Here is a 16,591-nt window from a genome sequence, read left to right as displayed (position 1 = left end):
TATTCAAAAAACCTAACCCAAAACTCAAAATTGTGCTCTAGCACCCCCTAGGAAGAAAACAGACAAAACTGCCTTTAATTTCCAGTTGGAATGTCGTAGCGACATGAAACAAAAACCTCTATTTAGGTCTCACTTAACATGCTTCAAAACTCACCAAACTGGACACACACATCAGGACTGGGCGAAATTGCGATATAATAAAAAAACCTAACCCCAACACTTAAAATTGCGCTCTAGCGCCCCCTAGGAAGAAAACACAGACAAAACTGCTCCTAGGAAGAAAACACAGACACAACTGCCTGTAACTTCCAGTAGGAATGTCGTAGAGACATGAAACAAAAACCTCTATGTAGGTCTCACTTAGACCCACATTTCATAGATGGAAGACCCCAAGCAAGTATCAACAGGAAGTTTGCAATTCTCCCTTCATAACCAAAGTTTTGTAAAAACACTTACCTTTGCCTCTTTGAGCTGTAATTTGACCCCCTTAACATGCTTCAAAACTCACCAAACTGGACACACACATCAGGACTGGCGAAAATTGCGATCTATTCGAAAAACCTAACTCCAAAACTCAAAATTGCGCTTTAGCGCCCCCTAGGAAGAAAATAGACAAAACTGCTCCTAGGAAGAGAAAACAGACAAAACTGCCTGTAACTTCCACTAAGAATGTCGTAGAGACATGAAACAAAAACCTCTATGTAGGTCTGACTTAGACCCACATTTCATATATTGACAACCCCAAGCAAATATCAACAGGAAGTTTGCAATTCCCCCTTCAAAACCAAAGTTTTGTAAAAACACATTAACGTTTGCCTCTTTGAGCTGTAATGTGACCCCCTTAACATGCTTCAAAACTCACCAAAGTGGACACACACATGAAGACTGGCGAAATTGCGATCTATTCAAAAAACCTAACACCAAAATTCAAAATTGCGCTCTAGCGCCCCCTAGGAATAAAACACAGACAAAACTGCTCCTAGGAAGAAAACACAGACAAAACTGCCTGCAACTTCCAGTAGGAATGTCATAGAGACATGAAACGAAAACCTCTATGTAGGTCTCACTTAGACCCACATTTCATATATTGACATCCCCCAGCAAAAATCAACAGGAAGTTTGATATTCCCCCTTCAAAACAAAACGTTTTGTAAAAACACTCACCTTTGCCTCTTTGAGCTGTAATTTGACCCCCTTAACATGCCTTAAAACTCAAATTGGACACACACATCAGGACTGGCGAAAATTGCGATCTATTCGAAAAACCTAACTCCAAAACTCAAAATTGCGCTTTAGCGCCCCCTAGGAAGAAAACAGACAAAACTGCTCCTAGGAAGAGAAAACAGACAAAACTGCCTGTAACTTCCAGTAAGAATGCCGTAGAGACATGAAACAAAAACCTCTATGTAGGTCTGACTTAGACCCACATTTCATATATTGACAACCCCAAGCAAATATCAACAGGAAGTTTGCAATTCCCCCTTCAAAAGCAAAGTTTTGTAAAAACACATTAACCTTTGCCTCTTTGAGCTGTAATCTGACCCCCTTAACATGCTTCAAAACTCACCAAACTGGACACACACATCAAGACTGGCGAAAATTGCTATCTATTCGAAAAACCTAACCCCAAAACTAAAAAATTGCGCTCTAGCGCCCCCTAGGAATAAAACACAGACAAAACTGCTCCTAGGAAGAAAACACAGACAAAACTGCCTGCAACTTCCAGTAGGAATGTCGTAGAGACATGAAACGAAAACCTCTATGTAGGTCTCACTTAGACCCACATTTCATATATCGACAACCCCCAGCAAAAATCAACAGGAAGTTTGATATTCCCCCTTCAAAACAAAAGTTTTGTAAAAAACCGGTCACCTTTTTTCAAACATGATCTCCTCTGAGCACGTTTGTCGTGTCGGCTTCAAACTACCACAGGAGAGAGATTGAAAACTTCTGATTAAAAGTTGATGAAAGACTTTTAATTAATTCTACGGTTTAGATTTTATCAGCCTTCAAAGAACCGCTGCGCTGAAAACCATTTCAAAAATGGCCGCCCTGCGCAGACACAGTGAGGGAGACATTATTTTTTTTTTTTCCGTATCTTTTTTAAACAATACTATCACTAACTAGAGAATATAAAATAAGACCTATGGGGTATATTATATTAATTTTATTTTTATATTTCGTTGACCCAATTTTCCCAGCATGAAGTGCATTTCTCCAATTTTATAATTAATACAAACTGTTTTTGGATTAATAAAAGTTTTTATATTCTCCATTTGAAAAATGTCCATTGTGGTTGTGGGTCTTTTTTTTATTATAAATGTAGTTTTGATTGACACCCAGCATCAGACATTCCAATCTATGACATCATATTTGCATCTATTGTCTGCTCTAAATGGCAAAGTCAGAGTTTTTTTGTTTATATCCCGAAGATGACACCTGTATCCATGACTACTGTATCCATGACTACTGTACACCTGGCAAGCAGACACAGGCGTTTTAAAAAAGATGTTTACCTCTGGCGAGCGTTTCTTGGCCCCGCCTCCTCTCGGCGCGGTGAGGACGGAGAAGCAGGACTTGCACACCTTGTTGAGTTTGTAGCCGTCGTACTCCAGCGCCACCTTCTGGTCGGAGCACTTCCAGCACACCACCTGCAGGACCACACCACACCACACCACACCGCTCGCTGAGTACACCTTTGTTTCTTCCACCTTTCTTTCTACTCACACAGCCGCACGCCCGGCAGTGATGTCGGCGCCGGGTCAGCGCGTTGAAGGACTCGCTGCAGGTCATGCACACTGTCACCTGGTGGTCTCGCACCCAGCGGGGGGCCCGCCGGCCCAGCTCTGCCGTCTTAGGGCCACCAAAGAGCGTTAGGGGGACATGAGAGAGGGTCAGGGGACACGAGGGAGCATCAAGGGGACACAAGAGAGCGTCAGGGGGACACAAGAGGGGACACGAGGGAGCGTCAGGGGGACACAAGGGAACGTCAAGGGGACACAAGGGAGCGTCAGGGGACACAAGGGAGCGTTGAAAGAGCGTCAGGTGACACAGGGGAGCGTCAGGGGACACAAGAGGGGACGCAGGGGAGCGTCAGGGGACACAAAAGAGCGTCAGGCGACACAGGGGAGCGTTGCGAGAGCATCAGGGGACACAGTGGAGCGTCAGGGGGACACGAGAGCGTCGAGGGGACACAGGAGAGCGTCAAAGAGAGCATCAGGAGGACACAGGGGAGTGTCGGGGACAGGAGGGAGCGTCGGGGGACACAGGGGAGTGTCGGGGACACAACGGAGCGTCGGGGGACACGAGAGACTGCGGGGAACACAGGAGATTGTCGGGGGACACGAGAGACTGCGGGGAACAAAGGAGATGGTCGGGGGACACAGGGGTGAGTCAGGGGACACAAGGGAGCGTTGAGAGTGTCAAGGGACACAGGGGAGCGTTGAGAGAGCGTCAGGGGACACAGGGGAGCGTTGAGAGAGCGTCAGGGGACACAGGGGAGCGTTGAGATGGCGTCAGGGGACACAAGAAAGCGTCAGGGGACACGGGAGCGTTGAGATGGCGTCAGGGGACACAAAAAAGCGTCAGGGGACACGGGAGCGTAGAGAGATCCTCAGGGGACACAGGAGAGCGTCAGGGGGACACAGGAGAACGTCAAAGAGAGCGTCAAAGATAGCATCAAGGGGACGCAGGAGAGTCTCGGGGGACACAGGAGAGTGTCGGGGGACACAAGAGAGTGTCGGGGGACACAAGGGAGCGTTGAGAGAGCTTCAAGGGACACAGGGGAGCGTCATGGGGACACAAGAGAACGTCAAGGAGAGCGACAAAGAGAGCATCAAGGGGACACAGGAGAGTGTCGGGGACACGAGAGAGCGTCCGGGGACACAGGAGAGCGTCCGGGGACACAGGAGAGCGTCGGGGGACACGAGGGAGCGTCGGGGGACACGAGGGAGCGTCGGGGGACACGAGGGAGCGTCGGGGGACACGAGAGAGCGTCGGGGGACACGAGAGAGCGTCAGGGGGGCACGAGAGAGTGTCGAGGGGACACAGGAGAGCGTCAAAGAGAGCATCAGGGGGACACAGGAGAGTGTCGGGGACGAGGGAGCGTCGGGGGACACGAGAGACTGCGGGGGACACAGGAGATTTTCGGGGGACACAGGGGTGCATCAGGGGACATGGGAGCGTTGAGAGGGTGTCAAGGGACACAGGTGAGCGTTGAGAGGGCGTCAGAGGACACAAGAAAGCGTCGGGGGACACAGGAGAGAGGCAGGGGGACACAGGAGAGCGGGAGGGGGGCACAGGAGAGCGGCAGGGGGGGACACAGGAGAGCGGGAGGGGGGCACAGGAGAGCGGCAGGGGGGACAGGAGAGCGGCAGGGGGGACAGGAGAGCGGCAGGGGGGACAGGAGAGCGGCAGGGGGGACAGGAGAGCGGCAGGGGGGACAGGAGAGCGGCAGGGGGACACAGGAGAGCGGCAGGGGGACACAGGAGAGCGGCAGGGGGACACAGGAGAACGTCGAGGGGACACAGGAGAACGTCGAGGAGAGCGTCAAAGAGAGCCTCAAGGGGAACACGAGGAGAGTGTCGGGGGACACGGGAGCGTTGAGAGGGCGTCAAGGGACACAGGGGAGCGTTGAGGGGCATCAGAGGACACAAGAAAGCGTCAGAGGACACAGGGGAGCGTCAGGGGGACACAGGGGAGCGTCAGGGGGACACAGGGGAGCGTCAGAGGGACACAGGGGAGCGTCAGAGGGACACAGGGGAGCGTCAGGGGGACACAGGGGAGCGTCAGGGGGACACAGGGGAGCGTCAGGGGGACACGGGAGCGTCAGGGGGACACAGGGGAGCGTCAGGGGGACACAGGAGAACGTCGAGGGGACACAGGAGAACGTCGAGGAGAGCGTCAAGGGGAACACGAGGAGAGTGTCGGGGGACACGGGAGCGTTGAGAGGGCGTCAAGGGACACAGAGGAGCGTTGAGAGGGCATCAGAGGACACAGGGGAGCGGCAGGGGGACACAGGAGAGCGGCAGGAGAGCGGCAGGGGGACACAGGAGAGCGGCAGGGGGACACAGGAGAGCGTCAAAGAGAGCATCAAGGGGAACACGAGGAGAGTGTCGGGGAACACGAGGGAGCGTCGGGGGATACAGGGGAGCGTCAGGGGGACACAAGAGAACGTCAAGGAGAGCGACAAAGAGAGCATCAAGGGGACACGAGGAGAGCGTCGGGGGACACGAGGAGAGCGTCGGGGGACACGAGGAGAGCGTCGGGGAGTGTCGGGGAACACAGGGGAGCGTCGGGGAACAAAAGAGAGTGGACATTCCCTGCAGAGTCACTGCTGCTCACCTGTTCCTGCGCCTGGATCTCCTTATAGGCCATCTTGAAGGTCTGGTTCTTCTGCTGGAACTCATGGATGGCGTCCTGGATCACCTGGGGGGGAGGGGGAGAAGGGGGAAGGGGGTTAGTCACATGACGCAGGTGCATCTCTGCAGGTCACATGACACCAAGTACCTGGATCCACTCGTCCCGGTCCTGCTCAGAGCTGTGGACCACAAACAGATGCAAGATTAGAGTAGAGGTCCAAAGTTTAGCATGCTAGCTTTGTTTTTGCTAATTTTGCAAGTAAAGACCTCAGCATCAAATATTTTGTTACTTGACAGTAACGGTTAGCATGCTAACATTAGCGTGCTAGTTATTTTTTGCAAGTATAGACCTCAGCATTAAAATATTGTGTTACCCAACAAGTAATACCGGTTAGCGTGCTAACATTAGCATGCTACTTATTTGCTAATTTTGAAAAGTATAAACCTCAGCATCAAACATTTTGTTACCTGACGCACAATAGCGGTTAGCCTGTGAGCTATTTTTCTCCTCGCTAATATTGTTAGCATACTCAGCCATGGTCTGGTACTTGATGCATGCTTATGTTAGCATGCTAGCATTTTAAACACATTTTTCAGGTACACACCTCTGAGTAATATATTTTGGTACTTTTTGACACATTTTACCATTGGCATTTTAGCATGCTAACATTAACATGCTAGCTTTTTTCCTAATTTTACAAGTATAGACCCAAGCACCAAATATTTTGTTACTCGACAAGTAATACTGGTCAGCATGCTAACATTAGCGCGCTAGCTTTTTTTTGCTAATTTTGAAAGTATAAACCTCAGCATCAAACATTTTGTTACCTGACGCACAATAGCGGTTAGCATGCTATTTTTTTTTCTCCTCGCTAATTTTGTTGGCATACTCAGCCATGGTCTGATACTTGATGCATGCTTATGTTAGCATGCTAGCATTTTAAACACATTTTCCAGGTACACACCTCAGAGTAATGTGTTTTGGTATTTTTTGACGCATGTTACCATTGGCATTTTAGCATGCTAACATTAACATGCTAGCTTTTTTGCTAATCTTACAAGTATAGACCCAAGCACCAAATATTTTGTTACTCGACCAGTAATACTGGTCAGCATGCTAACATTAGCGCGCTAGATTTTTTTGCTAATTTTGAAAGTATAAACCTCAGCATCAAACATTTTGTTACCTGAGGCACAATAGCGGTTAGCGTGCAAGCTTTTTTTCTCCTCGCTAATTTTGTTGGCATACTCAGCCATGGTCTGGTACTTGATGCATGCTTATGTTAGCATGCTAGCATTTTAAACACATTTTTCAGGTAAACACCTCAGAGTAATGTGTTTTGGTACTTTTTGACGCATGTTACCATTGGCATTTTAGCATGCTAACATTAACATGCTAGCTTTTTTGCTAATTTTACAAGTATAGACCCAAGCACCAAATATTTTGTTACTTGAAAAGTATTACTGGTTAGCATGCTAACATTAGCACGTTAGCTTTTTTTCTAATTTTGAAATATAAACTTCAGCATCAAACATTTTGTTACCTGACGCACAATAGCGGTTAGCATGCTAGCTTTTTTTCTCCTTGCTAATTTTGTTGGCATACTCAGCCATGGTCTGGTACTTGATGCATGCTTATGTTAGCATGCTAGCATTTTAAACACATTTTTCAGGTACACACCTTAAAGTAATGTGTTTTGGTACTTTTTGACGCATGTTACCATTGGCATTTTAGCATGCTAACATTAACATGCTAGCTTTTTTGCTAATTTTACAAGTATAGACCCAAGCACCAGGTATTTTGTTACTCGACAAGTAACACTGGTTAGCATGCTAACACTAGCGCGCTAGCTTTTTTTTCAAATTTTGAAAATATAAACCTCAGCATCAAACATTTTGTTACCTGACGCACAATAGCGGTTAGCATGCAATTTTTTTTTCTCCTCGCTAATTTTGTTGGCATACTCAGCCATGGTCTGATACTTGATGCATGCTTATGTTAGCATTCTAGCATTTTAAACACATTTTCCAGGTACACACCTCAGAGTAATGTGTTTTGGTACTTTTTGACGCATATTACCATTGGCATTTTAGCATGCTAACATTAACATGCTAGCTTTTTTGCTAATCTTACAAGTATAAACCCAAGCACCAAATATTTTGTTACTCGACAAGTAATACTGGTCAGCATGCTAACATTAGCGCGCTAGATTTTTTTGCTAATTTTGAAAGTATAAACCTCAGCATCAAACATTTTGTTACCTGACGCACAATAGCGGTTAGCATGTTAGCTTTTTCTCTCCTCGCTAATTTTGTTGGCATACTCAGCCATGGTCTGATACTTGATGCATGCTTATGTTAGCATGCTAGCATTTTAAACACATTTTTCAGGTACACACCTCAGAGCAATGTGTTTTGGTACTTTTTGACGCATGTAACCATTGGCATTTTACCATGCTAGCATTTTTACTAATTTTACAAGTATAGACCCAAGCACCAAATATTTTGTTACTCGACAAGTAACACTGGTTAGCATGCTAACATTAGCGCGCCAGCTTTTTTTTGCTAATTTTGAAAGTATAAACCTCAGCATCAAACATTTTGTTACCTGGCGCACAATAGCGGTTAGCATGCTTGCTTTTTTTCTTCTCGCTAATTTTGTTGGCATACTCAGCCATGGTTTGGTACTTGATGCATGCTTATGTTAGCATGTTAGCATTTTTAACACATTTTTCAGGTACGCACCTCAGAGTAATGTGTTTTGGTACTTACCACTGGTATTTTAGCATGTTAGCTTTTGTCATCTATATTTTGGTATTTCACTCATGCTAACTGTAAGCATGCTATTGTTAGCATATTAGCATAGTACCGTAGCATGCTATCTTTTTTTAGTTAATTTTGCTCGTATTTTTTGTTACTTGACACTATAAGCTGCATCCTACCTGGCCTGCAGTTCCAGGGTCTTCTCCTTGCCGGACACCTGGAAGGTGTAATGGTGGTCTTCATTGGTGGTCTGCTGCACCTGCATGCCGTCCACGCCGATCCTGCTGCGCACCGTCAAACGCTGCCCGACTAGGCTGAACTTTGGCGTGCAGCACAGCAGGAAGTTGTTGAACTGTGCACCATCAAAATAATGGCCGTAAGATTTAATAAAATAACTAAATGTGTTTTGGTGAATACATAATCAATAAAAATATAGCAAAAGATCAATATATTTAGTTTGATTGGATTACGTTTGAGAGCAAATACAAATTTATTTCAGGCTAACCAGGATTAAATTATAATACACGTATGAAATAAAAATTATATAGTGAAAAACATTTTAATTTAATATATATTAATATATATGTGAATAATGAAATAAAATGGTAGTTAAATATTTTTGAGAATATTTTTTTTTAATTATAAAAAACAATTGGTACAAATAATTGAATTGGGATCATTTTAGTCTAACCAGGATTAGATTACATTAGAATAAATAAATGAAATAAAAAATATTTACAGTGAAAAACTATGTTATTTTTTATTTAATTACTATTTATATACACATGATTAATGTTTGATTCATTTATTAACAATGTATTGAAAAAAATGGTACAAATAAAAATTGAATTGAGCTCATTTCAGTCTAACCAGGATTGGATTAGAACAAATAATAAATATTAATTTGGCAAAAAGTAACAATTTACAACAATTCCATAATTTAAATGTAATTACTATTAATACACATAATGATACATTTTAAAAAATGGTAATTGAATATTTTTCTGAATTAAATTATTAAAATTATGAAAAAAATGGTACAGATACAAACTGAATTGAGATCATTTTACTATAACCAAGATTGGATTAAGTTACAATTACTAAATGAAATAAAAATATTTATAGTGAAACATTTGACCATTTTCAACACCATATTTTTATTTATTTAATTACTATTAATATACACACGATTAAATAAAAAAAAATGGTAGTTAAATAGTATTCAGATTTTATTTTATTTTATTATTTATTAAAAAAAATAGTACAAATACATAATGAATTGAATTATTTTATTTCAACCAGGATTGGATTGAATTATAATAAATTTAAAAAATAAATATTATTTTGGGAAAAATATTTCAACAATTTCCATCAATTCCATCATTTTAATTTAATTACTATTGATATACATAGATGGGATACATTTTTAGAAACGGTAGTTAAATATTGTTTTTCAGAAATTATTTAATTTAAAATGGTAGAAGAAATAAATACAAAAGTAAATTAAGATATTATAGTCCAACCAGGATTGGATTAGATTAATTTATAATAAATTAAATAAATATATATTAATTTGGTGAAATCATTTTAACACTTTCCATTAATTCTATCATTTAAATTGAATTATTATTAATAAACATAGATGGGATACATTTTTTAAAATTGTAGTTAAATATTTTTCAGAATTAATTCATTTAAATAGATTATGAAAAAAATGATACAATAAATGATAATTGAGATCGTTTTAGTATAAGCAAGATTGGATTAAATTCTAATAAATAAATGAAATAAAAAAATATTTAGAGTGAAACATATTTTACCATTTTTAACTCCATTATTTTTTACTTCGTTACTATCAATATAGACCTGATAAATAAAAAATAAAAAATGCTAGTTTAATAGTACTCTGATTTTTTTCTTTTATTATTTGAAAAAAATATACAAATACAAAATGAATTGAGATCATTTTATTCCAACCAGGATTGGATTAGATTAAATTATAATAAACGTAATAAATAAATATTAATTTAGTGAACAATATTTCAACAATTTCCATCAATTCCATCATTTAAATTCAATTACTATTAATATACATGGATGGGATACATTTTTAAAAATGGTAGTTAAATATTATTTTTCAGAATTAATTCATTTAAATAGATTATGAAAAAAGGGTACGAAAAAATGTTCATTTAGATCATTATCATTGTGGGCGGCATAGCTCAGTTGGTAGAGCGGCCGTGCCAGCAACTTGAGGGTTGCAGGTTCGATTCCCGCTTCCGCCATCCTAGTCACTGCCGTTGTGTCCTTGGGCAAGACACTTTACCCACCTGCTCCCAGTGCCACCCACACTGGTTTAAATGTAACTTAGATATTGGGTTTCACTATGTAAAGCGCTTTGAGTCACTCGAGAAAAGCGCTATATAAATATAATTCACTTAATTCACTATAGTGTAGCCAGGATTGGATTGGATTAATTATAACACATAAATACATATTAATTTAGTGAAGAGAAAAAAAATCAATTTAAATGTAATTACTGTTAATATACATAGATGTGGTACATTTTTAGAGATGGTAGTTAAATATTATTTTTCAGAAATGATTGAAATTAAAATGGTAGAGAAAAAAAGAAGTAAATAGGATATTTTAGTCCAACCAGAAAGAGGTGTCGCTCCATGGAAGAGGTGTTCCTGGCAGAGATCTTGAGCAGGCGACCTTCTCTCACAAACTGGTTGGTGGGGTTGACCACCTCCTCCTCTCCCACCATCTCATAGATCTCCAGCAGCCGCTTGATGCTCTCCTGTGGCACAGGTTTTACTGGGAGAAGTCACAGACGCAAAGTGAGGCAGCGTACCGCTTTGTGGAGAGCGCTGTTGGAGTGCTCGGCCGCCATGGAGATGGTCTCCAAGGATCCTGTGGAGACAAGGAGGGAACTTACAAATATTCATGGATGAGATGAAGGACTTACTCTGAGCAAACTCATAGTCCGGGTGAGTGGAGGGCATCTTCTTGATGTAGTCCCGCAGCAGCATCTCGTAGCGAGGGATCCTCTGGACCGGCTCCAGCATGTGGTGCTGCAGGGTCAGGCTGCCGCACACCTCCTGGCTCTGGGAGGACAACTCAGCAGTCACGCTCACAAGAAGAGGAAGAAGAACAAGAACAAGAAGAAGAACAATAACAAGAACAACAAAAAGAAGGACAAGAACAATAAAAAGAACAAGAAGAAAAAGGACAAAAAGAACAACAAAAATAACAAAATCAAAACAAAAACAAAAAGAACAAAAAGAAGAAGAACGACAAAAAAATCAGCAGGAACAACAGGAACAAAAAGAACAAGCACAATAACAACATGGAAAAGAACAATAAGAAGAAGAACAATAAGAAGCAGAACACCAACAACAAGAAGAAAAACAAGAACAACAACAACAACGACAAAAAAACAGCAAGGACGACGACGAAGGAGAAGAAGAAGAACAAGATCAAGAACAAGAACAAAAAGAACAAAAACAAGAACAAGATCAAAAAAATCAACAAAAACAAGAAGAAAAACAACAAGGATGACAAGAAGAAGAAGAACAACAAAAAGAAGAAGAAGAACAACAACAACAACAACAACAAGAAAAACAAGAAGAACAACAACAACAAGAAGAAAAACAAGAACAACAACGACAATAAAAACAAGGACGACGACGAAGGAGAAGAAGAGGAACAAGAACAAGAACAACAAGAACAAAAACAAGAAGAACAAGATTTAAAAAAATCAACAAGAACAAGAACAACAAAAAACAACAACAAAAAGAAGAAGAAGAACAATGACAACAAGAAGAAAAACAACAACAAGAACAACAAAAACAACAAGAACAACAAGTACAAGAAGAAGTAGAAGGACAACAACAAAAAGAACAAGAAAAACATCAAGTACAAGAAGAAAAACAACAACAACAAAAACATCAACAAATACAATAAGAAGAAGAAGAAGAAGAAGAACAACAACAAGGGCGACGACGAAGGAGAAGAAGAAGAACAAGATCAAGAACAAGAACAAAAAGAACAAGAACAAAAGAAGAACAAGATCAAAAAAATCAACAAGAAGAAGAAGAAGAACAACAACAACAATAACAAAAAGAAGAGCAACAACAACAAGAAGAAAAACAAAAATAACAACAAGAACAACAACAAAAACAACAAGTACAAGAAGAAGTAGAAGGACAACAAGAACAAGAAGAAAAACAACAAGAACAAAAAGAAGAAGAACAACAACAAGAACAACAAAAACAACAAGAACGACAACCAAGAAGAAGAAGAAGAACAAGAACAAAAAGAAGAAGAAGAAGAAGAAGAAGAACGAGAACAAGAAGGAGAAGAAGAAGACCCCACCTGGATGTCGTGGAGGAGGTTCTTGAAGGTGGAGGAGCGCTCGGTCCAGGTCCTCAGCAGCTCCATGGCTGGGTGGAAGTTGCGCACGTAGTCAGCGTACATCCTCAGGAAGGGGGCGTGTTGCAGGAGGACCTCACCCAGGCCTGGCTGCTCACACCTGGGGGGTGAAAGGGGGGGGGGGGTGATTACCTTTAAAACCCCCTTCAAGTTTAGTCCCAGGGACCTGGAATGGTCTCAGTCATTAAAATGTTCAAAATAGGTCAGTTGTAAGTGAACTAGACTTCTTGTTGGCCGTAGTATCTGGTCTAAGACTACATGCCGTGACCGTAGGTCCAGGTCTGGACCGTGAGTCTGGGTTACCCACCAGTGGCTGATGCGGTCCTCCAGGTCGGGGAGCAGGAACTGACTGTGGAAGGAGTAGATGGAGGAGATGTTGGAGAAGATGTTGCGCACCACCTCCGCCGGGAAGGAGCCTCGCCCCGCCTCTTCTGTGAGACGCAGACAGAACACCTGCGGCAGCAGGAGTCCATTAGACCAGCACTTCTCAAGCTCCTCTTTGACACTACAGAGGGGCCCGGGGCCCACTCAAATATCAACACTGAATTAGTGACCTTGATATCATGGCTTCAAATGGTATGACACCATGAACCATAAAACCAAAAAAGGGACTGACGAAAAATACATTTATATACAATTACGCAGTGCTAACATAGGCATCCACCCATCCATCCATCCATCGCTTATCTGAAGTCTGGTCAGGGTGGGTTGGGGGGAAGTCAGGGGGGCAGCGGCCCAAGCAGAGAAGCCCACAATTCCCGCTCCTCAGCTACTTTGTCCAGCTCCCCCAGGGGATCCCGAGGCATTCCCAGGCCAGCTGGAAGACATTATCCCCCCGACGTGTCCTGGGTCTTCCCCGAGGTCTCGTGCCCTAAACACCTCCCCAGAGAGGGGTTTGGGTTGTCGGGGTGACATCCTGACCAGATGCCCGAACCACCTCAACTGGGTTTACTCTTATCTCCTCCCAAACGACAGAACTTCTCACTTTAACCTAAACACCCAATGGAGGAAAACTCATTGTACTCGTGTCCTTTCGGTCATAACCCAAAGCTCAGGACCATAGGTGAGGATGGGGACGTAGATCGACCCGTAAATTGAGAGCACTGCCTTCCGGCACAGCTCCTTCACCACGACTGACGGATACAGGGCCCGCATCACCGCACCGATCCGCCTGTCGATCTCACGAGCCACTCTTCCCTCACTCGTGAACAAGACTCCCAGCTACTTGAACTCCTCCACTTGGGATAGGATCTCCTTCCCAACCCGGAGATGGCACTCCACCCTTTTTTATACAATTACGCAGTGCTAAAATAGGCATCCATCCATCTCATCCACTGCTTATCCAAAGTCAGGTCAGGGGGGAAGCCCAAGCAGAGAAGCCCAGACTTCCCTCCCCCCCAGCTACTTTGATCCGGGGGATCCCAAGGCAACCCCAGCCCAGCTGGGAAACAGTGTCCCCCCCAACGTGTCCTAGGTCTTCCCCGTTGTCTCCTGCCCTAAACACCTCCCCAGAGAGGCCTTTGGGTGGCATCCTGACCAGATGCCCGAACCACCTCAATTGTGTTTACTCTTAGCTCCTCCCAAACGACAGAACTTCTCACTCTAACCTAAACACCCAATGGAGGGAAACTCATTGTACCCGTGTCCTTTCGGTCATAATCCAAAGCTCATGACCATAGGTGAGGATGGGAACTTAGATTGACCGGTAAATTGAGAGCTTTGCCTTCCGGTTCAGCTCCTTCTTCACCACGACTGATCGATACAGGGTCCGCATCACCGCACCGATCCGCCAGTCGATCTCACCATCCACTCTTCCCTCACTCGTGAACAAGACTCCCAGGTACTTGAATTCCTCCACTTGGGGCAGGGTCTCCTTCCCAACTCGGAGATGGCACTCCACCCTTTTCTGTGCGAGAACCATGGACTTGGACATCCAGGGCCTCAGATGACGGAGAAGCTGCCCACCCACCCTGCGCCCCAAGTGCACCTTTTTGAATGAACTAACTCAATTGATAATGAATATGTCAATAAAATTCAAGTGCAAATGAAAACACAGCTTCATCGTGTTGGTCATAATTTTTGCGCTGAAGAAACTTCTTTATGACTTTAGCTCCAGACTATTTCTGTTTCTCTGGACCATAGCTGAAAAACATTTTTTTCGGGCAGCCCTTTACAGAGCGCTCGAAACAATGGGCCTCGGCCCGATGGTTAAGAAAGACCGCATTAGACCTTCTCAAAAACCAAAGCACTCCCACACTCTTACCTGGTCCAGCAGGTGTAGTCGAGCCACGTAGGCCCTCTCCGTGTGCAGGAGCTCACGGGCTATCTTGAACAACTTCTGCTCCGGGTTCTCGTCCTCTTTCGGTGCCTCCTCCTTCTGCTCCTCCTCCTCATGTCGTTCTCCTTCGGTCCATCTGCATTTGGACTTTGACCCCGCATGGATCTTTGAGGCTTTCTCAAGCAGGACGCCATCAGGCTGACACCCATCCGTTGGACTTTGCGAGGTGACTTCCCCCCCCACGGAGCGGTTGAGTCTGCAGTTTGGACGCGAGGAGACTTCCCCCACGGTGCGGTTGAGTCTGCAGTCCGTCGGACGCGAGGAGACTTCCTCCACAGTGCGGTTGAGTCTGCAGTCCGGACGCGAGGAGACTTCCTCCACGGTGCGGTTAAGTCTGCAGTCCGTCGGATGCGAGGAGACTTCCCCCAAGGTGTGGTTGAGTCTGCAGTCCGTCAGATGCGAGGAGACATCCCCCACGGTGCGGTTGATTCTGTAGTCCGTTGAACTTTGCGAGGAGACTTCCTCCACGGTGCGGTTGAGTCTGCAGTTTGTTGAACCTTGCAAGGAGACTTCCCCCACGGTGCGGTTGAGTCTGCAGTCTGTCGGGGCTTTGACGGTGATGGCGGGCCGTGGAGAACTTTCCTCTTTTTCCAACGGGGTTCTGCAAAAACCAAACCGGTGAGTCACTTTCATGCAAAGCCACAAAAGCAGCGAACAAAGTCTAACCTTTCATCCAGGTACACAACGAGGTCAGGAACACTCAAAGACTTCCCAGGCCTCTTCTCCCGACCCTCCATCTTCTCGCTTGGGGTCCTGTGTACCCCCAGCCAGGATTTAGAGTTCTGGGCAGGGCTGTAGCTCCCTATCTTGTTCTGAACGGGACTGGGGGTCCGCAGTATTACCGACAGAGGGCTCCGGTTTCTTGGGGTATACTTAGCGGGGAAGTGGCCGCCCTCCCTAAAGGGGGTGCAGTTCTGGATGCCACTCTTTCCTGGACTTGGCGAACCCAATGGGCTGCTAGTGAGCTTGGGAATCTTCTGGGAAGGGGAGAGGCGGGTGGGGCTCAGCTGGGCGCCATTGAGGAGACAGCTCACCCCTGCCCGGATTGGACTCTTGTCGTCCGCGGCAGGAAAATGCCGGGACGAAGAGTGCGGTCCACTCCTCATCGGACTCTGGAGGTGCTCGGGCTTGGGGGGCACTAAAACGCAACCACGCCGTGTCAAAGTAAGACAAGAACAACTAAAGTAGGCTCCGGCTCACCTTGTGGTTTGGTGGGGGTTCTTTTGGTCGGACTTCGGTGGTTTTCATGTTGGGGTCCACAGGTCCTGTCACAAGACCCCCCACAGCTGGAACTGCTCCCCGCTGGAACACACGTCAGGGAAGGTTTTAATCAAATTTTCTGCATTAACAATATCTTCATTCTTGGAGTTCGTGGATAATACCAATTGGTGTTTTTTTTTATATTTTGGCACTTTTGAAACAAATTACTAGACTTGATCTTTTTCTTAAAGACTAATTTAGTAACAAATTGAATTTCCATCTCAATTCAACAATATAATTGATTTTCTATTTATATAATATGATTTATATCCAACATTGTTTTATTCTGACTGACCTCTTTTGTGACACGACTAGTAAGTGTAATATATTTTTGTCTTATTTCTGCACAATAACTCAGATTAGTATATGAAGGGATTTTTGGTGCAGGACATATTTTGCTTTATTCATTGTAGAAATATTTCTTGCATATTGT

At 44.2% G+C, this 16,591-nt stretch overlaps 1 protein-coding gene across 2 annotated transcripts in view; it reads right to left on the bottom strand.

Moving 5' to 3' along the window:
- The window catches only part of LOC133560975 (FYVE, RhoGEF and PH domain-containing protein 4-like), a 41,153-nt gene that overhangs the window by 1,728 nt on the left and 22,834 nt on the right, over positions 1-16,591 (bottom strand). For both annotated transcript variants that reach the window (XM_061914053.1, XM_061914054.1), the window contains exons 2-14: positions 16,099-16,200; positions 15,565-16,036; positions 14,824-15,499; positions 12,868-13,013; positions 12,504-12,660; positions 11,095-11,233; positions 10,981-11,039; positions 10,783-10,926; positions 8,303-8,475; positions 5,509-5,539; positions 5,344-5,427; positions 2,728-2,853; positions 2,517-2,651 (exon numbers count right to left, since the gene is read on the bottom strand). In XM_061914053.1, the coding sequence (XP_061770037.1) occupies positions 2,517-2,651; positions 2,728-2,853; positions 5,344-5,427; positions 5,509-5,539; positions 8,303-8,475; positions 10,783-10,926; positions 10,981-11,039; positions 11,095-11,233; positions 12,504-12,660; positions 12,868-13,013; positions 14,824-15,499; positions 15,565-16,036; positions 16,099-16,200 (2,444 nt within the window). The remainder of the gene's footprint in view (positions 1-2,516; positions 2,652-2,727; positions 2,854-5,343; positions 5,428-5,508; positions 5,540-8,302; positions 8,476-10,782; positions 10,927-10,980; positions 11,040-11,094; positions 11,234-12,503; positions 12,661-12,867; positions 13,014-14,823; positions 15,500-15,564; positions 16,037-16,098; positions 16,201-16,591) is intronic.

This window comes from Nerophis ophidion, linkage group LG10, assembly GCF_033978795.1.
Source record: "Nerophis ophidion isolate RoL-2023_Sa linkage group LG10, RoL_Noph_v1.0, whole genome shotgun sequence".
Taxonomy (NCBI): Eukaryota; Metazoa; Chordata; class Actinopteri; order Syngnathiformes; family Syngnathidae; genus Nerophis; species Nerophis ophidion.
This window is presented reverse-complemented; position numbering and strand designations above follow the sequence as displayed.